The 24,166-nt window shown below is 34.8% G+C and overlaps 1 protein-coding gene and 1 pseudogene across 1 annotated transcript; both read right to left on the reverse strand.

The window, feature by feature from the left end:
* Window positions 1-1,137: 1,137 nt before the first annotated feature.
* On the reverse strand, window positions 1,138-2,409 carry LOC146737860 (uncharacterized). The gene is made up of 3 exons (XM_085504841.1): window positions 2,162-2,409; window positions 1,492-1,725; window positions 1,138-1,300 (listed from the first exon to the last, which is right to left on the reverse strand). The coding sequence occupies exons 1-3, from the start codon at window positions 2,407-2,409 to the stop codon at window positions 1,138-1,140; spliced, it is 645 nt and encodes a 214-aa protein (XP_085360967.1).
* A 13,821-nt stretch (window positions 2,410-16,230) lies between these two features.
* On the reverse strand, window positions 16,231-23,787 carry LOC144356663 (uncharacterized; annotated as a pseudogene).
* Window positions 23,788-24,166: the final 379 nt, after the last annotated feature.

Genomic DNA, 24,166 nt, shown 5'->3' on the forward strand with positions numbered 1-24,166 from the left:
AAGAATTTATTTTATTATAAATTAAAAGTAAATGACCCATCACAACAGTTAAAACAGAGTAGTGGATCGACAAATTACAAAATTAATGTTCTCATCATCATATACCATATGTGACGGTCGATTTATTTCACTCACTAGGTACAAAGGCATGTGAAAAATTAGTAGATGTAATTACAAATACACACCTGTGTAATGATGTAAGAAAACTGTCGCCGCTGTACCAAACCTACAGTTTAGAGGGATTCCACAGCTTGGTCATACAGTTTGCTCCAAAGATGTTGGCATACTCTTATAATGGAATGTTGTCAAGGTGAGGTATTAGAATGGAAAATCCTGCTATTAGGAATAAAACGAATTGCTTACTTTTGGACTGGTATTTCCATCATTAGCCATTTCAATTACAAAAATTACATTTAATATTGTACCAGAATGTCAGTACCAGTTTGTTTATTTTCATAAGCCAGTTGACATGTTTTTTTCTTTTACAAAAATAGGTTGTTATTAGCTGCTATGCACTTTAATGAAAACAGTAATAAAGTGCAGGCCAGAACCAGGACCGGAGAAGGACAGTTTTCCATTAAATATCCAAAATATAAAGGTGGTGATTACATTGTCAGGCAAATTAATCAAAATAGCACCTATGGTAAGTGTAATAAATAAAACATTTATAAATAAACACAAAAGTGTGTACAATGCTGTAAATACAAAATCAGGCCTCCTTACACATAGATTTTAGAAAACAAATTAACCAGTATTTTGAAAAAAAATAACAGTAAAAAAATATATATGAAAAAAATTCCCATACATACTCAAACTATTTTTTACAGCGACATCATCAGAAAAATACAATAACTAACAGTAGTAAACTCTTTTTCTATCTCTACAGGTTATGTGGATGAGCTGTTATTGGAAATGGACCAGTGTGTGAGAGGCCAGATTATTTTACCACGTCTTGGTGCAGTGCCTGAACCACTAAACAGCCAGTTTACCAAACCTAAAAAAGATGATGCTGTTCAGCAACACATCACAAGATATTCTAAATAAAATTATAATGGGCATTGTTGTCTAGTGTAAATAGAATTTAAAACATTGTGTAATAAATATTTTGTAAATAATTGTGTGTAGCATCATACACCTTTATGCACGTAGTTGTGGCAACTTAAACCCTCTGTAAATTTCAGATTGAAAAGTCTGTCTTATTTTTTGAACTGCACAGGCTGGTAATGTCACTCTTACATCTTTTCCTAAGTAACCCCAACACCATCTCACTAGTTGTCGATATGCAATATATCTGTATTTTCTGTAATAAAGAAAACATATTTATAGTGAGATAAATTTAATGACAGGAAATTTGTGTTTCATGGTCAAGGAAAGGAAAATAGAACAACATTTTTGCTATTATCAGCTACTAATATTGGCAGGCCACTGGGTCACATTGTGTGTCAATAAATAAATATATATACTTTTGTCAAGTCAAAAGTTTTTACTTACTCATGAATCCTATTTTCGTCTTCAGTTTGTGTCCCACCATATTGTTGCATATACTGATAATAAGCAGTTTGTAACACCCACACATCAAGACACACAGATACAAACCCCGGATGCTCTACAATACAACTGACTTCATGCTGACACCCCTCCATCTTGAGCGTAACCTGTGATAAGCCACGGCAATAAACGCACTCTATTGCAGTAGGCATAACAACACAGTTACTACAAGTGCACCTATTTGGATAAAACAAATAAATTGACTGTACTATTACAACCGCCAGACGTTCGTTCTTTTTGGAGGATGATTTCGGGAAACAAAATTTTGAACATAAAATTTTGTATGTAAAAATAAATATAAGTATATATATGCCAAACATGCAAAAACAGTCGACAGCTATGTGGACTCCTCTCCAATCGCACTAGAACTACGTATTGTGGCCTTTATTTACATGTTTGATTATCAACTCAAGTGTCTCCCGTTATTACAACAAGTACATAAACTATTATGTAAACAAAATGGCTGCTGTCGGTACAGGCCACGCTTTCCAGACAACGCTCACATTAACCCCGGACATTAGCATGCGGAATAACCACGTTCGGGACAATCATTCCTTCCCAAAAACGAATGAAATTCTATTACTGACCCATGAAACCGGAAAATGGTGCTTACCAATGCGTATTTTCTATTCTGTGCTGAACGTCATCGCTTTCATTGTCGCTGGAGCCAGCCTCGCTGGCAGTAGAGCCGTCGTCAGAATTTCCGCCTTTTGCGTAAGGTTCAAACCTATATGGTCCAACTTCACCCATCATTCCCGTAGACCATTGATCATTCTCATAATCTAAGAAATTTGAAGTGTCTGTGTCATCAGACAAGGACGAAATCGACGATGAAACACTGCTTGGACGAACGACTTCCATTGCGTGTTGCCAGTACGTTAGCACATGGTGACGTCACCATGGTATTTTCGTTAAGCAAATGTAATGAATATTTAATTAGCTCAGCGACCGTGCAATAGGCTGTGTGGCAAGGGGTAACTAAAAAGCACTTTTGGGCGTTAAATTTATTTTCTGTGATCATACAACTACTAAGATTCATACTAGTATATATTTCAAGTGTAATATAAGCCATAAAATAGTAGGCATTTCACAGGCACTTTAAGATTCCTTCTTATACATGCCCAACTATGCAATAAAGACTTGCCGTTCACGACGTGAAATTCTTTCTGGTTTTGATCATACAATTCGGAAATATAACTAAATGTATGAATAATCAAACCAATGATTTATTTTGATAATTTCCGATTACATGAACCATAATTATCTATATTTGTGTTGTCTTGAATGGTGAGAATGTGACCAAGAAGCTGAATAAAATTATAGAAGATGTTTGTAAAGTTCAACAATTCATCTAAGGACAATACATTTTACTATGCTTGGTCAAATACTGTAATAAAGGAACGGCCAGACGTTGAGTCTTTGTTTCTAATTTAGATGGACCGATTTCAGACTTGTTTCGCGTAGAGAATCAGCAGAATGGTAACTAGGAAAAATAACATCACATATTCAAGGAAAACATTTTATAAAAGCGGTACTTGTGAAATAAATACTGTAGTTTTGATGAGTTCTTTCAGTTGCCGTTTTTTTGACATAAACAGGACTATTCATGGAAACAGAGCTAAACGTATAATATGATTGCAAAGGCACCTACTCGACATTTTGTTCTACTTTAGCAATAAGAATACGTACCATTTTACTGCATTTCCCAGAAAAGGGTAATGTAGAAATCAATCATTTATTATCTTGAAATATTGTGTGTGTTTCATTTACGTTATTGCTATGGGGCCATGGAATATGACACTAGTAAAATCGGTACAGATACTAAAATAAGGTTGCAATTCTAAAAAACGCGTTCGTTAGGATGATATAAAGGGGCATAAGCTGAGTCTGATGGCTATTTTTCTTATGGTCCGGCTAGTACTAGTGACGTCCTTATGAAATTTGGCCGGTTATAAAAAAAAACATGCTGTGCCTGTTTATCAATACGGTCACGGGGACAATCTGTTTTGTTCGAACAATAATTCACCGAATAACTAGTAATTTTGCGTGCACTGACTTTAGTTGTGTCACTCCGCCGATCCAGTTATATGGTTTCTGTTGATCAATCTAGAGCTTACTTAAAAGGACGCCAAATAGCGTAATGTGTGCAGTAACAATACTATTTTCGCTGTGAAACTAAATATAAAGTGTTACAGGGGCGCAGGATTTAAAGAGGCAATATAGATAACTTTGGGCATTTTTGGACCAGTTTTTAAAATTTGTCTTTTGATACTGTATTCGTTCATAATCAAAAATATATGCTTTATCGTAAAGTAAAATTCCACTTTTTGTAGCGGAGTTAGAAGTATTCGTTCGCCAAAGAACGGAAAAATGGAGTGCGCATGTGCCAAAAGATTTGCCTATACGTATAGGTAAATCAAACTGATAGTACGCACGCGCACTCGATTTTTTCCTTTCTTTGGCCAACGAATACTTCTAAGATCGCTTCAAACAGTAGATTTTTATTTCACTAAAAACGAATGCAGTATCAAATGACGATTTTGAAAACTGGTCCAAAATGCCCAAAGTTATCCATATTGCCTCTTTGAGCATTGTTAGTTTTGAAGACTGTGTGGAGCTATACACATTTAATTCCGATTTTAAACAAGGTGGCAAATAAATTCGCAAATACTTGCAAATCAATATTTTTGCCATGGCTGTACTGAGAAACGCGTACAGCAGGATTTTTTGTACCCGGTCATAGTTCATAAGAACATCATTTGAAAGTTACTTAACTTTTTTTTTTACCGAAACATCATACCAGTCGTTATGTTTTCCATGGTCTCAGCATCTTAAATGCCCGAACGGAACAACACCGTGTTTTTACTAATCCTTGTTACGACTTTATGTAGAGAAATAAAATTCGCACAAATACAATTAGAGATCAAAGTGCATGAACGACTTCGCGCGCGAACCTGTATCGTCTCCTCGTGCAACGGGCCTTGTCAAACACACGTTGAAAGAGCTGTCACTTTTCACAGGTAAGATTAAGATATATAAGTATATACAGAGGTACATTACTTGGGGTTTGTAACTACGGTGACATGATACCAAGATCCCGTCACAATCTCGCTCTCGCATAAGCGTTCCAACTCAGAAAAAATGTGAATGCGCATGCCCGAGGTAACTAGGATACTGGGATGTCCAGGTGGATCAAAATAGCTGCCCACGATATGACGGATTACGAGAACTATATTTTCTGTACATTTTCGATGTATTACATTTTTCACTATGATGGTGACAAGGAAAGTTTATTTTTTTCATTACAAACCTTGAACATTGATATGCGTCATGTCAGAAGGTCGTAGCCTCAGTCTCGCTATCTACGAGAAGAGACTTGAATGGGATCTTGACATGATGTCACCATACAGTACTATGCGAGTTGCAAACCCCAAGTAATGTACCTTTGGTATATATTATTTTACTGAGTTAAATAGGTTTTGTTTGTGTGAGTCTATGCTGGCCGTAATCGCAATGTCGATTTTGCGCATTTTATTCAGAATGACACAAACGTTGTAATCCAAGGTCATCTGCTGCTTGCATGTCATGATCATGTGTTACTGAGTCGATCGATCTTTTATAAATTAACATTAAAATCTTGTTGAATATTGACCAATGATCAGTTTAATTTTCGTGATTTTTGCGAACAATTAAGTTGAATACAGTAGAAATAATGTAGCCAAACGATGTCCAAATACACGTCGTCAAATTTACAAATTCAAGAACACAAAACAAATGACTGACAAACAAGAAGGTCAAATCCGGGAAATTATATCTATCCAACAGCTCATATCTTGTTCACACTAACTCATTTCTCGCTGTGTATTGTAACTTACTATGTGTTGTGTTTCTAAACATCAAGAGTGGCAAAACAGGTAATTTTCTTGTCTCTTCAAAAAGCCGGGTGGCATTTTCTCCTGTGTACAACAATGTACACCTGATTGCAATTGATTATAGAATATGTATAAGTGACTTTTGTCTTGAACCACAACCAATTGATTAATTTTGTTTGAAAAACAAAAAAAGTGTTTGACAAAAACAAATTACACATGTCAATGTCTGAAGTGAATATTGCTTTCAATTCTCGATGCTCAACGTGTAAGCGATCAGTGTCTTTGAGTCGTGTAATGAGAGAATTCAACCAATAATCTATATTTTCAAGCTCTGCCGATATGGAATGTTACGATGGTCATCCAGTGTTATCTTGCAGTGTTTGTATGGTCCTGGAAAATCTTGCTAAATTCACAGCAATGTCATAATTTTTCTGATTTTTAACTGGATGATTAAAAATAGGTTGCAGAGAAATACCCCTGGAAAGTCCTGGATTTTTTTTAGGGTTAAGTGTATGAAACTTCTTCTTGTATTCCAAATGCTTTGTTAGTCCTGTTTCAGACATACCGCCGGTACATATTTATGGTTCCTCAATGTTAATGTCACGGAGCTTGAATGTGTCTTGACTAGCGGAGCTTATCATATGAGTGATTGTCCGGCGTCGTCCGTGTCAATGTTTTACTTTTTCGACTTCTTCTTGTAAACTACAAGCCTGAATGCTTTGATGTTTGCTGTATATGTATCTTGGGTAGACCTCTCTTAGGTTTGTTCATTTCATGTTGATATCTTCAATTCTCTAATTTTGGTGAATATTTTTGTAGTTTTTGGTAAAAAGAGATATTTTCAACTTCTTGTTAAAAACCGCAAGTCCAATTGTTTTGATATTACATATATAAGTACTACATGTGTATCTCTCTCAGATTTGTTCATTTTGTAATGATATCTTCAATTCTCTAATTTTGGTGAATATTTTTGTCATTTTTGGTAAAAAGTGATATTTTCGACTTTTTGTTAAAAACCGCAAGTCCAATTGCTTTGATATTACATATATAGGCACTACATGTGTATCTCTCTCAGATTTGTTCATTTTGTAATGATATCTTTAATTTACTAATTTTGGTGAATATTTTTGTCATTTTTTGGTAAAAAGTGATATTTTCAACTTCTTGTTAAAAACCGCAAGTCCAATTGCTTTGATATTACATATATAGGTACTACATGTCGACCTCTTTCAGATTTGTTCATTTTGTAATGATATCTTTAATTTTGGTAAATATTTTTGTCATTTTTAGTAAAAAGTTATATTTTCGACTTCTTGTTAAAAACGACAAGTCCAATTGCTTTGATATTACATATATGGACCACTCTCAAATTTGTTCATTTCATGATGATATCTTCAATTCTCTAATTTTGATGAATATTTTTGGTAAAAAGTGATATTTTCTTCTTGTTAAAAACCACAATCATTTATGGTTAAAAATTATATTTTTGAATTCTTGTTGATATCTAATGATATCTTCTGTTCTTTAATTGAAATGCGGAGTGCTAACAGCGGAGCTATCTCAGCCAAGAGGCTGCTTGTTCAAAATTATTAGACTTTAGTATCAAAAAATAATGTTTTGTATTCCAATTGCTTTGTCGGAGTAATTTCTGAATCATTTATCTGTGAAGCATTGTAATTGAAACATGCAATATTTGTTAATCGCTTTATTCGTTACGTTTTATACAAGTTCAATAAAACTGTATTCTGACTTATACATTGTTGCAAAATACGGATTCTGAAGTGAGACGACGACATGAATGCGAACGTGGTAGAAACCACCGCAGTGTGTTCTTTTGTTTCAATTTTTATATTCATCCAATTAGAAGTTTTCCCACTAATTTTCTTACACGGTCAAGAGTTCATCGATGTATATCAAGGGCATACTGCCAATTCTGTATCATTCTTACAATTTGTGTTATATCGTTGATATCGAGTTGTAAGTCTCCGAATTGCCAGCAGGGTTTCCCGTTAGTGAATAAAGTTTTCATTAAGTCGTTCTTCTGTGGTTATTTGTTGCAGATAATTTTGCATCCTATATTTCGTTACATTTCCATAACCGCAACGTATCGTCCCCCACATGCTTTGTTAAGCCCCTTCGGACATACTTGTTGGGTGAAACAGACCTGACATATTTATGGCTCCTCAGTGTTTATGTCACAGAGTGGGGGCGTGTCATGTGTATTTACTGAGTGGACCTCTCACATTTTGTGAAGTTACCTTCAGTTCTGTTATTTTATACTTTATGTTTGAAAATGACAGTAAATATTTATTTTTCAAAATTATTAGACTTTACTATCAAAAATAGTATTTTGCACTTTGCAAATCCTATAAATCACCAGTAGTTTAGTAAGGCAATTAAAATGTGTTTCTTCACTCAGAATAAATGCATTGTTTGATTTTGTGGATATACAGTAAACAAATAAAACTTGATCGATGGTGCAGGGAACACTCCACTCTACATTATTATACCTCATGACCATGACAGCCAATTAGATTCGCGCAAATAGGCATATTCGTGTGTCGACCTCCATTCGGGTACTTTCCTTCTGATTTACGCCAATAACTTGTCAAGGGAACACGATACGCGGCAATATTCATGAAATGATTAGTTTGCCAGGTTTGCATTAACTATATATCTTATTGGAATGAAAACTGTGATTGTGTAGCGATTTTGCATGATTTTTAGTCGCGCTTGCCTTGCGTTTCGCCAGCGCGCTCAGCGACGCGATTTGAGACATTCGATCTGCGATTGCGCAGTTTGTCTCGCGAACTTTGCCTTGTGACGGCATCGTTTCGTTTGATTAGAGCCATGCAAACAATATCATGTATAGGGTTGTCTCGAAATAGCGGACAAATCAGTGTATAGAGAATGACAATTTTGGTAGAGGAATAAATCACTTGTTATCCAAGCTCTACCAATTTAAAGTAGGAGACTCGGTCAATGATGTCATATTATATATTTTCATTACCAACAACACGGCTCAGCACATTCAAAGGTATTTCACAATCATAATGCTACTCTCTCAGACAGACATACATACATCGTGTCTTCCATGTTGCATAATAGTATCTCGAATTCTGCTAACAACACATTCCAGTGATTGTCTAAATAAACATGTGCAATAGGTTGTTGCAAAGTATCCAAACATGTGTGTCTTTCATTCACACAACAAGAGCTCTTTTCTAAAAGTACTTTTTACTAACTATTTATGTCACAATATTGTAACTTTTCTAGTTGATATTTTGGTGATTCAAAGGTTTTTGTCTTGTTTTTTGAAAAGGAGGATAAAATTGCACAATTACAGTATTATATATGATTAATAGGAAGGTTTTATTGCAAATCAATATACCATGGCATGAAATGAGTGTAGTTAATGTATGTGGTGTGACCAATCTTGTACCTTCTTGTAATCATCTTAGGGGAGGGTGTCGAAGGAAAAGATTCCTCAGTCTGGCTTGCACGTTGCTATCATTTTGATAATCACAGTTGAATAGTCTTTTTTAAGTAGGAACTATTAATAAATAAATTGCGCAAATCAAAATTCGCCGGAATGCAATTATAGAGTTTTTATAATACTTATATAAAAACACATTCAAGGCATAAATCACGATAAATGCTAAATGATATCCCCACTTTGTACTTACGTATTACACAAAAGAAATATTTATAGTAGTGATTTCCATCTTACTACATTTTTTCCAAATGTCTCCGTGTTGGATGTACACTTTTTACTGCTGTTTCAATCCTAAAACTTGTTTGTATTCGAAATATTAATTATGACAATGCATATTCAACAAACATATAACAAAAGGCAAAATCAGAGTTAAACTATGTTGTTAGTTTGTTGATATGTAGGTGTTTGTTTTTTTTTGGTGGAGGGAGGAGGGTATTTATGACATATTACCGTGATCCGATTTTCATTGCCATTAGTGGCAGCTTAGGCACGATTTGTCACTAAATTCACTGCTTTCATATATAGGATTTACTAACATGAATTCAACATATATTCTGGGATACCATAAACTAAAATATAAAAGACTGCACAAATGTTATAGTTTTAACATAAGTTTTCGTATGATGTCATCAGGAGAGATGTTCCTGATGATAAGTTCAATAAGGTTCCCAGCTGCTGGTCAGGACAAGGTTTCATGGAACAACATGGCAGACACAAGTCTTTATAGACTCCGCTTCCGAGATGCCTTATGTTGAACGCTGTGATAACCTGGCCATCCGTTACATCTGTTCTTATTCGTTTGATGAAACTTTTCAACGTACCGCATAGCTGTAGCAGCTGCACTGTCACCACCTTAGCCATAGAACATCCCAGTGCCCAAATGTCTTTAGCAGGGCATGGTGAAGATTTCTTGCAAATAACCTCTGGTGACATGTACACCACCCTGCCAGCAAGAAATCATTTTCGATTTTCACCTACAAAAAAAATCATTCTTCATTCGCTTTTTGCACCACATTTTATAATAAGATATTACCCTGAGAAAAGGTCTTGGAATAATTTTTATGGGCTACGATTGCCTACCACCATTCTGTAAATATTTTTCAAATATAAACCATATTGTATGTGTGAGATACTATTTACAAATATCATGCAGCAACAAATCTACTAATTCAACAAGACCATTGTTTGAAAGAACATCCTCACCTGAACACACGAGTCGATGCCATGCATTCATAGCAGATCAAACTAATATTCAATTCACTTGTTCTTATTTGGCCCAAAAAAGTAATAAATATTGACAGCCTCTACCCAACATTGGGTTTACTCTATCATTGTCTATTTACTGTTTGTACATCTACAACTACATATATAATACTTACAAGAACATTAGATGGTTTAAAGTCGTTATGGACTACTCCCAGATCATGTAATCTTTGTAAGCCAGAGAGGGTCGCTACTATTGCTAACTTCAACTGGTGTCTAGTTAGATAAAGGAATAAAAACAAAAATTTTAAATATTATCTTCACCGTTGTTTGATGTAGTCTGAATTAAATGAAACTATATATGCCAAAAACCAATAAATCCGCCGCTTATATAGATGTAAAATACGAGTAAGATGATAAAGAGGCCAAACGATAAACAAGTTGTTACCATGGTTTTAAATGGATGATGGGTGTCGAGGCAAATAATACAATATTAGCATACATCATTTTTTCCAGATCATGACCTAGAAAGCAGTCCATATGCATCGTGTCTGTCGTCAACATCTATAAGTTGTATGCTGTAACCCCTGGAAGTACGAAGTAGGCTGTAAGAACAAAAATGTTTTGGTACATGTTTAAGTAATGTGTCAATAACTCTGGCTTTTGAGCTAAACATAATATCATTAAATTTAGATTCATGATTCTGATAAATAAAATCACTGAGAGTTAATTGTTTTATACAGGAACTTTAGCATGATGTTATGTGGCTAAGTAAAATAGAATACTTGTCACAGATGTGTTGATTTTTTTTTTAATATATGCTTTTAAGCCACATAACACATGTGGCTTCCTATTCCCAGGTGCATTCGTTTTGGCGACACTTCGTGACCTTTTGTTGACACTTCCATATTACTTGCATATATTGATTTCATTTTTAAACATCTTTCTTGAAGTGACTTTCTCCAACACAGTGATTGGTAGCTTATGGTGTTTTATTGCCACCACTTGACCTTGGCCAGATGGATATTTGCGAAATTACCTTCGCCAATCTTCTTATCTATCTGGATTCGGTCAAGGTCAAAATTAACCAGTGGCCACTTGAAGCTGCGAAAACGCCGCCACAAGACATAATTATTGTCTGGATATTAATGGTGACTTTATATTGTTACTATAAAATAAAATAAAATGTTTACTGTTTGTACATCTACTACTACATGTGCAATACTTACAAGAGCATTAGATGGCTTAAAGTCGTTATGGACTACTCCCAGATCATGTAATCTTTGTAAGCCAGAGAGGGTCGCTACTATTGCTAACTTCAACTGGTGGCTAGTTAGATAAAGAAATAAAAACAAAAATTTGAAATATTACCTTTACCGTTGTTTGATGTAATCTTATTTAAATGAAACTATATATACCAAAAACCAATAAATCCGCCGCTTATATAGATGTAAAATACGAGTAAGATGATAAAGAGGCCAAACGATAAACAAGTTGTTACCATGGTTTTAAATGGATGATGGGTGTCGAGGTAAATAATACAATATTAGCATACATCATTTTTTCCAGATCATGACCTAGAAAGCAGTCCATATGCATCGTGTCTGTCGTCAACATCTATAAGTTGTATGCTGTAACCCCTGGAAGTACGAAGTAGGCTGTAAGAAAAAAACAATTATTGGTGCATGTTTAAGTAATGTCTTAATAATTCTAGTTTTCGAGCTAAACATGATATCATTATATTTAGATTCACGATTCTGATAAATAAAATCACTGAGAGTTAGTTGTTTTATACGGGGAATTTAGCATGTTTGTTTGCCAAGTAAAATAGAATACTTGTCACAGATGTGTTTATTTTTGTTATTCTTTGATTTTTTTCTAATATATGCTTTTAGGCTATATAATGCATGTGGCTTCCTATTCCCAGGTGCAATCGTTTTGGCGACACTTGCATATTATTTGCATATATGGATTTCAGTTTTACACATCTTCCTTGCAGTGACTTTCTCCAACACAGTGATTGGTAGCTTATGGTGTTTTATTGCCACCACTTGACCTTGGCCAGATGGATATTTGCGAAATTACCTTCGCCAATCTTCTTATCTATCTGGATACGGTCAAGGTCAAAATTAACCAGTGGCCACTTGAAGCTGCGAAAACGCCGCCACAAGACATAATCATTGGTGACTTTATTTTGTTGCTATAAAATAAAATTAAAATCAATTTACCTGGCACATGTACATGTACATCGTGCCAGCACTGGAGAAGTCATTTTCGAATGGAAAGTAGTCCTTATGCATCGTGCCTGTCGTCAACATCTATAAGTTGTATGCTGTAACCCCTGGAAGTACGATGTAGGCTGTAAGAACAAAAATGTATTGGTACATGTTTAAGTAATGTGTCAATAATTCTGGCTTTTGAGCTAAACATAATATCATTATATTTAGATTCACGATTCTGATAAATAAAATCACTGAGAGTGAATTGTTTTATACGGGAACTTTAGCATGATGTTTGTTTGCCAAGTAAAATAGAATACTTGTCACAGATGTGTTTATTTTTGTTATTCTTTGATTTGTTTCTAATATATGTTTTTAGGCTATATAATACATGTGGCTTCCTATTCCCAGGTGCAATCGTTTTGGCGACACTTGCATAATATTTGCATATTTTGATTTCAGTTTTAAACATCTTCCTTGCAGTGACTTTGTCCAACACAGTGATTGGTAGCTTATGGTGTTTTATTGCCACCACTTGACCTTGGCCAGATGGATATTTGCGAAATTACCTTCCCCAATCTTCTTATCTATCTGGATTCGGTCAAGGTCAAAATTAACCAGTGGCCACTTTAAGCTGCGAAAACGTCACCACAAGACATAATTATTGTCTGGATATTAATGGTGACTATATTGTTACTATAAAATAAAATAAAATGTTTACTGTTTGTACATCTACTACTACATGTGTAATACTTACAAGAACATTAGATGGCTTAAAGTCGTTATGGACTACTCCCAGATCATGTAATCTTTGTAAGCCAGAGAGGGTCGCTACTATTTCTAACTTCAACTGGTGGCTAGTTAGATAAAGAAATAAAAACAAAAATTTGAAATATTATCTTTACCGTTGTTTGATGTAATCTGAATTAAATGAAACTATATATACCAAAAACCAATAAATCCGCCGCTTATATAGATGTAAAATACGAGTAAGATGATAAAGAGGCCAAACGATAAACAAGTTGTTACCATGGTTTTAAATGGATGATGGGTGTCGAGGCAAATAATACAATATTAACATACATAATTTTTTCCAGATCATGACCTAGAAAGCAGTCCATATGCATTGTGTGTGTCGTCAACATCTATAAGTTGTATGCTGTAACCCCTGGAAGTACGATGTAGGCTGTAAGAACAAAAATGTATTGGTACATGTTTAAGTAATGTGTCAATAATTCTGGCTTTTGAGCTAAACATAATATCATTATATTTAGGTGTGTTTTTGCTAAAGGGGTACCAATGCAGTGACATCACCATCCAATTTTCATAATGAACAAAAAACAACATTTTTACATGAAATAGAAGGTTTAGGTGATTTGGCATAGAATTTTGAAAGTGTCGGGATAAAATTTGACCACCACCTCATATTACAGTACGATGAACAAAGAAACAATAGAAAGTAACAGACGTAACATGGACAACACATTTTCAAGTATAATTACTGAATATCCTAAAGTTCTTAATGCAAAGAAAGTAAATGCATTTTGAAGTAAAACCTGTTTGTTTGGTTGTAGTCAATGGCCAAAAAAATATACATTGTTGAAAATTAATCCGAGAATGAAACTAACATTTTTTTCCAATTAATTAAATAAAAAACAACAGTAGCAATTGGAAATGAAGCAGATATGATAGGCCCTTCCAACAAGAACAATACAAGTCACCATGGTTGAACAAGATCACTTCCTACCTGCAGCATATGTTTGTATAAATCAATGTCACGGACGTAACGATACACGATGGACAAGAATTTGCATTGCAGACTTTATGTACCAAATAAATATACTTTAATATTTAGTATGCACAAATATTTGCTGGGTGACAAGAATAAACTAAATGGTAAGAACAACTTTAAAAGTCAGTTGTATTTCAAAATAAGGCGTGGACCATGATAGTTGGAGGGGGGCATTTTGAGTTTTTTTATTAGCTTAGAAGTTATACACCGTAACACTTGTTTTTTTCTTGCAGGTTAATGCCTTGCAACTCCTTCCCTCCTCACACAAGGTGATGCAAAAAAAGTGTTAATATTTCAAAATCAACAGCATTTATTTCAAGTGAAATAGCAATCTGTTCCTTCAACACAAGAGGTACAATGCTCATGATAAGAAAAATTCAACAAGTTGTAGTAAATTAAAAAATTTAAGATACCGTATTGTGAACAGGTCAATGCATCTTAAAGAAATAATGCCAAATAAAATAGGGCATTTCTGGTAACGTTAACAAATTTATTGTAGATAGGTAGGAACAATTTTATTTTACCAATTTTTAAACAGCAGTTATCACATAAACTATGTTTTTGACATTTATCCACTCTCTGATCATATTAAAATCATTTTCATTAAATTTCAAGAGTACGCGTTCTTGTGAATACATGTAAGGTTCAGGTGTCTTTAATTTTACTACATCTTCACATGGTTGCCACGATTGTTCTTGGTGGTTGTCATCTGACCAACAGTATAAATTTCAGCCACGCTTTATTAAGTAATAGACTTGCACTTCTTGATCATGAATTGCTGCCACCTGTAGAGAAATTGTACTATGCATAAATCAGTTGCCAATTACAATCGCAATGCTTGGTTGCGTATTAAAAAAAAGTAGTTTTCTGCTCTAAATACTATTCAGTGTTTTAACTTGCTAAATGATATACTTTTCACAGTATATCAGGTGGTTCTATCAAAATAAGAAATGCAAATTGTCAGTGTTTATGTGCGGCTGACAACTTCAAGCTTGTCGGAGATGCATTAGCTTCACAATATTGGACAGATTGAGGTACTGCTGAAAGGTGAATGGAGTACTGTGGAAAGGTGAATTCCACGATGTGTGTATCAGTATTTTCTTGAATGAATACTGCTATGTTTGATGCCAAAACAATTTTACTAAGAGTCACATTTTGTTCCTCCAAAGATAGAATACCAAACATAATCATTTAAACATTTCACAAAAAACCTCATTTATCCATATTGCACGTTTAATAAGTCTTGAAATATGGTTTCTGCAAACCTTTGCCATATACACAGTGTACACACCACTGCCCTTTCTCCCCTGGAATCTAACTCCGACAAAGTCACCAGGATGAATATCACCAGGAATACTAAAATACAAATATTGTGACAAATACAAAAGAAAAAATATTTCAGAAGGTAAGTACAAAGCAAATCTATAAGTTGCAGAACACACAAAAATAAAGGACAAACACATAATATAGGGACCTCGATTTCCTTATCAATACAAACATTGTAGTTCATTATAGACTCAAGCACAACAACTCACCTTTCTTATGTAAGGCGTATTAGAACTGGTTTCTCCTCCGACTGTCTGACTGGTTTCTTCTCCGACTGTCTGACTGGTTTCTCCTCCGAATGTCTGACTGGTTTCTCCCCTGACTGTCTGACTGGTTTCTCCTCTGACTGTCTGATTGGTTTCTCCTCTGACTGCTTGACTGTTTTTTTCCGCCGACTGTCCGACTGTTGTTTTCTCTTATTGGCCGTCTGGTTCCCCTTCTCACTGACTTATCATGTTTTATCGACACAGTGGCCCACTGATCAACATGCGATGAATTTTCACATTCACTAGTCGTTCCATTTATGCATTGTTGACAAAAGCAGCTTAACATACATGTATGGAGAACATCAAGATTAACTCCTTTCACAGCATGAAAAAGCCTGTTGTGAGCGATGTCACCACCCTTAACAAGAAATATGGTTCGGCGCAAATGGCAACATTCATTATCTTCATCATCTTGGGGCTTTTTAAGATTAGCACTGCAATACTCGTACATTTCTGTGGCGCAAGTAATGATAGATGAGCGTCTTGCAACGGACATAGATGCTGACCTTTAGACAACACCAGTTTCCCCATCACTGGGCCCCTTCCCATGGCGAGATCCGAAGTGTTTTTCTATAGGAAAGCCAAAATCGTTGATGGAATGTGCTGCATCTGAAAATGGCGTTTTTGACTTGTATTGAGAAGCTGCCCCATCACTGAAATGTATTTCTCGATCAATTTTTAGACCACGTTCCATTCACAAAATGATGGACAGCATGAGCGTCATGTTTCAGATCGTCACTAAGGAACACTAATGTCTCGTGCATACATTCATCACACTTAGGGCATCGGTAGTATGCAACAATTGGATGGACAGTAATCTGTGTATATGACCAATGAGCACTTTGTACCTCGTCTTGCATTGAGCAAGAGTAATTTTCGCAGAAGTCCATTACCATTAACACCCAGTTTGATGGCATGTTTTTGGACAGACTGCTCATCTGCTGGTATTTTGCTATGAATAGATGCTTTGCTAGGGTATTTGTGTTTCAATGAAGTTCGTGTATTAGTTCTGTGAGTGTTGTGGATTTCTGACAAAGAATTTTCCTTGTAGTTTTTTATTCATTCACTCCAATAATTTCCGTTGTTGTAGAATTGCGCCATACATGCCACGACACCTTTTCATCACCATGGTTTTGGTGGTTTCAGTTTTTCTTCAATCAATTTCACACCACACTGCAAGCAGCATCTGTTGATACACGTTCTAGAATAATGGATTGATCCTTCTGGTTTAGGGCGAAGAGAAAAACGCACTGCATCATGTTTGTTTTTGATAGTTAAGTCATGTCTTTGTTTTTTGTCAGCGAATTTGTTTAATGCCGCTAACTTGAGTTCAAGGTTTGTACAGTATTCACACAAACACTGATTGAACTTATTTGTTGACATCGTATGAACATTGCTTGGTCTGAGGGACGAGAATTTTGATAGACTGATGTCTATATCGGGATTGGTTTCTTTGTACTCTTTATGCAGATTCACTAAACTTTTATCTAGGACTTTTTTGGTTGTCAGAGTTTTTTTAAAGACAATCTTATTTGATAATTATGTTGATATATCTGGTCTGTTGTAAAAGTCCTCAACTCTCATTATGACTTCTGATTCAAGTGCATCTGACCTTTTCTTTCTGGTAGCTTCACCAATGGGTGTATCATCACTTGAACATTTGAGCAGATATGTCCATTTAATACCGAACTATTTGCTTGCAGTACGCAACAGTCTATATTTCTTTAAGTAAGCCATACTCATTCCCAGTGTTCTCTTTTGTCTCTTTGATCTGTTGTCAGCTTTTGTTTTCAAATCTTGAAATTTCTGCCTAATGGTTTTCACAGTTGTCTTATAGAAAGTATGTTTTTGTTTGGACGGGGATTGAACTAAATTTTGTTTAGCCCGGAATCTTGGATCAATATATTTATCCAGTTTGGAAACTACAGCAGCATACCTTCTTGGACTTCTTGGAATGGCTTTTCTGGCCCTTGAAACTGCTTTACGTTTTGCACTATCTGTTTTACATGCCCGAGCTTCATCTGGCCGTGTTGTAACAGAAACTTGTTTCTTATTTCTATTTCTTTTATCCTTTTTCATGTGGTATCTTGCTCTTTGTTTTTCAGAAACTCGTCTTCTTTTCTGAGCCAACATCGTTAAACGCTGTTCCCGCTCTTTCATTCTCCAGTACTCTTTTTTTTCTCTTATGATCAGCTTCTGCAGCTCTTGTATGTGGTCTTGTTGTCTTTACTTTTTCTACATTCTCATCAGCAGTATTTTGCTTAATACGTTCTCTGTATCTCCTCATTCTTAGTTTTGCCAATTCCCTGTCACGAGCCATTTGCTGGTTATATAGATGTAAAATACGAGTAAGATGATAAAGAGGTCAGACAATAAACAAATTGTTACCATGATGAGTTTCAAGACAAATACCATATTAGCATACACCATTTTTTCCCAGAGCGTGACCTGGAAAGTAGTCCATATGCACCGTGTCTGTCGTCAACATCTATAAGTTGTATGCTGTAACCCCTGGAAATACGAAGTAGGCTGTAAGAAAAAACAATTATTGGTACATGTTTGAGTAATGTCTCAATAATTCTGGTTTTTGAGCTAAACATGATATCATTATATTTACATTCACCGAGAGTTAATTGTTTTATACAGGAACTTTAGCATGATGTTTATTTGCCAAGTAAAATAGAATACTTGTGACAGATGTGTTTATTTTTGTTATTCTTTGATTTTTTCTAATATATGCTTTTAAGCCATATATTCCACATGTGGCATGCTATTCCCAGGTGCAATTGTTTTGGCGACACTTGCATATTATTTCCGTATATTGATTTCATTTTTAAACATCTTCCATGCAGTGACTTTCTCCAACACAGTGATTGGTAGCTTATGACGTTTTATTGCCACCAATTGACCTTGGCCAGATGGATATTTGCGAAATTACCTTCACCGATCTTCTTATCTATCTGGATTTGGTCAAGGTCAAAATTAACGAGTGGCCACTTTAATCTGCGAAAACGACGCCACAAGACATAATCAATGGTGACTGTATTTTGTTGCTATAAAATAAAATTAAAATCAATTTACCTGGCACATGTACAGTACACCGTGCCAGCACTTTAGAAGTCATTTTCGAATTTCACCTACAAATCAATTAAATAAAAATAAATAAATAATCATTGTTCATTCGTTTTTTGAACCACAGTTTATAATAAGATAGTACCCAGAGAAAGAAATGTTTTATGGGCTACGATTACCTACTACCATTCTGTAAATATTTTTCAAATGTAAACCATATTGTATGTGTGAAATACTATTTACAAACACCGTGCAGTAACAAATCTAATAGTTCAACAAGGCCATTGTTTGAAAGTCCATATTCACCCGAACACACGAGTCGATGTCATGCATTCATAGCAGATCAAAGTAATATTCAATTCACTGGTTATTTGATCCAAAAAGGTAATAAATATTTACAGCCTCTACCCAACATTGTGTATACTCTATAATTGTCTATTTACAACTACATATGCAATGCTTACAAGAACATTGGATGGTTTAAAGTCGTTATGGACTACTCCCAGATCATGTAATCTTTATAAGCCAGAGACGGTCGCTATTATTGCTAACTTCAACTGGTAGCTAGTTAGCTAGAGAAATATTACCTTTAGCGTTGTTTGATGTAGTCTGAATTAAATGAAACTATATATACCAAAAAACAATGAGTCCGCCGCTTATATAGATGTAAAATACGACTAAGATAAAGAGGCCCGACGATATTACCATGGAAGTACGAAGTAGGATGTCAGAAAAAAAAACAATTATTGGTACATGTTTAAGTAATGTCTCAATAATTCAAGTTTTTGAGCTAAACATGATATTATTATATTTATATTCACGATTCTGATAAATAAGTTAATTGTTTTATACAGTAACTTTAGCATGATGTTTGTTGACCAAGTAAAATAGAATACTTGTCACAGATGTGTTTATTTGTGTTATTCTTTAATTTTTCCTAATATATGCTTTTAAGCCATATAATACATGTGGCTTTCTATTCCCAGGTGCAATCGTTTTGGCGACACTTCGTGACCTCATTCTACACTTGCATATTATTTGCATATATTGATTTCATTTTTAAACATCTTCCTTGCAGTGACTTTCTCCAACACAGTGATTGGTATCTTATGCTGTTTTATTGCCACTAATTGACCTTGGCCAGATGGATATTTGCGAAATTACCTTTGCCAATCTTCTTACCTATCTGGATTCGGTCAAGGTCAAAATTAACCAGTGGCCAATTTAAGCTGCGAAAACGCTGCCACAGAACATATATATATATATATATATATATATATGATGTCTTATCTAAAGTCACTTGGCATAACAAGATAATTCACATATTAAGCGTAAAGCAGTAAGAATGGACGTTACTGAGAATATGAAACACAATAAAACAATAGACTCATGTTTACATATTCCAGCAGAGGCCTTGCTTTCCATAGGACGAGGTCCTAATGTCAAACTTGAATTAAAAGTGCTTGTACTAACGGCAACACTAGAAGCGCTGGCCTTGACTGGCTGTATATGACGCGGACAACAAATTAGATAAGATGAAGTGATATGTAGTAAAATTGTGTACACATATATATTTAAATGTTTGCATGACATGCCTATATAATAATATCACATGAACACATATTCCCCAAACTTCTAAATTATAAACGCCAATATTGAGTTATTATAATTACGCATCTCTCTTTTTCTTCCTGCAACTCCTTCCTCTTCTCATCCAAAATATCTTTGTGAGATGGTTCTGCAAAACAATGGAGGAATGTTTAGGTATAAATTCTCGGTAACCAGGGACATATATACACGAGTGCAACGAATAAAAAAGTTTCGCATAAATGTATAAATTACTTGTAGCGGGTTTCTGAATAGCCAGAGGAAGAATTGCCAGCATTTATATTGTGTTGTGTGATGGAGTCGCTACTACAATGGCTGGTACGATACTCTCAGATACCATGTCAATGTCTGATTTTGATGTTGTGGGTTTGTGTATAGACGTTATCACAATAGAGGGTACTATTCTCTTCGAAGTACATGCTACCGCTGCAGCATTCGTAGTGATGGGATCTGTTGAGACAACAAAATGAAAATATATGTATATACTTATGATGGAATTAACATTTTGAGTTCAATGTAAAATTTAGGAAAAAAGATATTTTCAATGGAATTTATTATTTTGAGGATTTATCATGCGCATATCCTCCTAAAATGAGCTCTATGCCAATTACATAACGTAAAAGCCTATCAATAAAAATCACAAGTATGTACTATAAAAAAGAAAAACAAATTACAACTAGTAAAATTGACTACAGTGATATTTTTTGCAAGACTGAATGACGGATTGAGAAGGGTATGCAATTCCAAATGTTTGAATCTGAATATTGTAATGCACGTTCAACGTGTGATTTAGTCTTGGTGCGTGGTTTCATTAATACACGATCGTCTGATAACGAACGCAATTGTCTACCGCGATGGTGATTATGTAGAAGATCTGACAGGTATCGTGGACCAGTGTTACTTATTGATAAGTAGCACAAATTTGAAATTTTATACTCAATACGTCTGTTAACAAAAGTGGTGAAATGTGAGAAGATAAAACTTGCTTGCAGACAAGACGAGCTGCTGAATTCTGAACTCGAAGTTTCTTTATCAAATAATCAGGGCCTCTGACTAATAAGCTATTGCAATAGTCAAGACGAGACAATATGAGAACGAGTTTGTGCTGCTTTTGGTGTAAGATAGTGGCAAATAGAAGAAATACGTCTTAGTTGAATATAGCATGATTTGCATATATTATGTACTTGCTGTGACATATTGATATTGCAATCAAGTGTGACACCAAGACTGCGGACTGAAGACAAGAAAGAGATAACAGACTTGCCAATGGACATCGTCCATCTAGTGAAGATCTAGATGCTACTTTTGATGAGCATACAAGCCTCGGTTTATGAGTCATTAAGTTTGCAATCTGTTCTGTGTCATTCAATTTTTGATTTGCAATTCTGGTCATCAAACGCTTCGGTCCTCGATGGATGACCGGACCAAATTGAACTTAAGATTTTTAACAAGAAGCAATTTTTTCTTCCATTCTCATAGACATTAACACTGGAATGTAATCATGGGTCTTGGGAATTTTGCATGGTTTTATAATCCACCTGCCCGACTTTTTACAGAACTGTCGGTGTTGACTGAAAAGAAAAACAAAACAAAAATGCCAATTTTAATACAATTGGTTGTGGAAAATTAACATTGTCCCTGTACTGATACATGTATCTCTCAGTCAACTAGCTTGGCATGAGCAATCAGTAAAAATAAATTTCATATAAAACACCCAAAATGTCTTCAGCGTGAATTAATTCCAGCTAGAATACAGTATATTATATTAACCATGTGATTTACATCCCGTTTAGTCTATTCACCTTATTAAAAGCAACAAATAATGAAAAAAATATATGTAAAATAATATTACAAGAAGGCAAATCTTTTAGCAGCATATACTATCACTTGATCTTGGAAGTTTTCTAGCTCTGCAGTCGTTCTATAGAATCGACAACGGTAAACAATTTACAGGAACTGATAAAATATACTAGCGTATATTTGCAACACAAATTAGTCAATATGTGCAACTGTGTTACAGTGTGTGGATAATAAAAATCACAATCATTCAATGTACCACAACAATAACAAATAATAAAATTACTCTGCTCACCTGAAATTTACATAATAAGGTACTTTTCTCAGAAGGTGCTTATCAAACACAATCTTCCGAAGAGCTCTGTGTGGTTTGCTATCAGGTTCAAGAGGGTCGTCAGTAATTTGTACAAAGATTTATTTTTTGTAAGCGTATAAAGCATTTCCCACATTGAATTCGTACGCTATTTCACACAAATTATCAAATATATTATACAAAATTAATAAAAAATTGCTTTATCTGTAAAGTGTAAAAACTTATTTGTTACTGTAAATGGAACTTTCATTTTATTTCCTGTAAAAACGTAAAATGCCTTTTTTTATTTCTTGTAACCTGTACCAGCTATTCCGCCCTGCCTTGCCTCTCTTACGCGAGTTGATCGCGGCGACCAGCTACGGCAGAAGGAATATATTTTGTATCTAACGAAGAGTCGCCGGCGGTAATTAGTGCAAGTCGCGCCCAGGTAAAACACAAACGCATTGCTTAGATCATTTTACTGGAAAAAAAGACATTAGGCCAGGGGGACTGTCGCTCAAATTATCTCGACATAGGAGAAAGAAGTTCGCCATGTCCATCTTTCATGGTAGCCAAGACTAACATGACGACGTCTGAAAATTACTGTATATGTCAATTAACATTAATAATTTTGAAAACCAAAACAAAGGAAATAATACATTAAATGACTTTTCCCTGGTCGTGACTAATTTATATTCAAATTAGTACTAATCCTTTATAATGTTATAAATTGCTTGATCTTTCGATATAAAAATACGTATATTAAAATATGTATTTTAGGTATGGTATTGGTCAATTAGAGAAATGTGTTTGAAACAATGAGTCCATTACATGAAAGTTACTACTTTATATATGTTTGAACATCCAAATAAATAAATTGTTTTCTATTTATTTATTTATTGATTTATTTCATTCAAATAAAACGGCAATACTATGAATGACTATGGTGGTATGTTTTAATTGTACACGTGTCACAGTCTATTAACAACAATTAATTTAACACACTATAGATAATTAAATATACACAAGAAAGAATTGTTTGACAAATATAAAATGGGCACAATGTATTTGTAGTACATAAACAGCAAGTATACCACAGTTGTTATCTTTGCGCATTTTATGCGTTTCCTCTGTCCCGTTTTTTTTGGCAGTTTTTGGAATGGTTAGACGGCCATCTGTGGATATAACTGTCTTTTCCTTTCCTGGTTTACCTTTCAGAAATTTCTGAAATAATTGTTCCTTTTTTTCTTCGGTTTTTTGAATCCAATGTACATCTTGTACTCTGAACTTCGCCATCCATGGAGCTAACTCGTAATTTCCACGATCGTGCAACGCACGTCGGCAATCTATGCGTTGCAATTTCACTATTGCATGAAGTCTTTCAATTAATTCTGCGCCTTCAATTTTTGCCAGTTGGTCGACAGTTTTATAATGTGGTTCATAGATTCGCAAGAATTGTTTTTTCCAATCAATCGGTATCCATTTGTTAGTCCTGTCGTGGTTGAAACACACCGGTGCGAACTTTTTGCGCAATTTTGATAAAATGTTGTCCGAAAGCTGGCAAGGATAATGTGTAACGATCCGAAAGTTCAATATCATACTCATTGTTGCAGGATACCAGGCCGTTCTTTCTAAATATATCCGATATCACGCTCTTCTGTGTTTTCGAATCGGC

The sequence above is a fragment of the Saccoglossus kowalevskii genome, chromosome 10, assembly GCF_978046115.1.
Source record: "Saccoglossus kowalevskii chromosome 10, keSacKowa6.1, whole genome shotgun sequence".
NCBI lineage: Eukaryota > Metazoa > Hemichordata > Enteropneusta > Harrimaniidae > Saccoglossus > Saccoglossus kowalevskii.

Coding starts and splice junctions, on each gene's coding strand:
- LOC146737860 (XM_085504841.1), bottom strand. CDS start 2,409: ATGGAAGTCGTTCGTCCAAGCAGTGTTTCATCGTCGATTTCGTCCTTG. Junction 1,726..2,161: donor AGAATAGAAAATACGCATTG/GTAAGCACCATT, acceptor TTATCCAAATAG/GTGCACTTGTAGTAACTGTG. Junction 1,301..1,491: donor GACGAAAATAGGATTCATGA/GTAAGTAAAAAC, acceptor TCTTTATTACAG/AAAATACAGATATATTGCAT.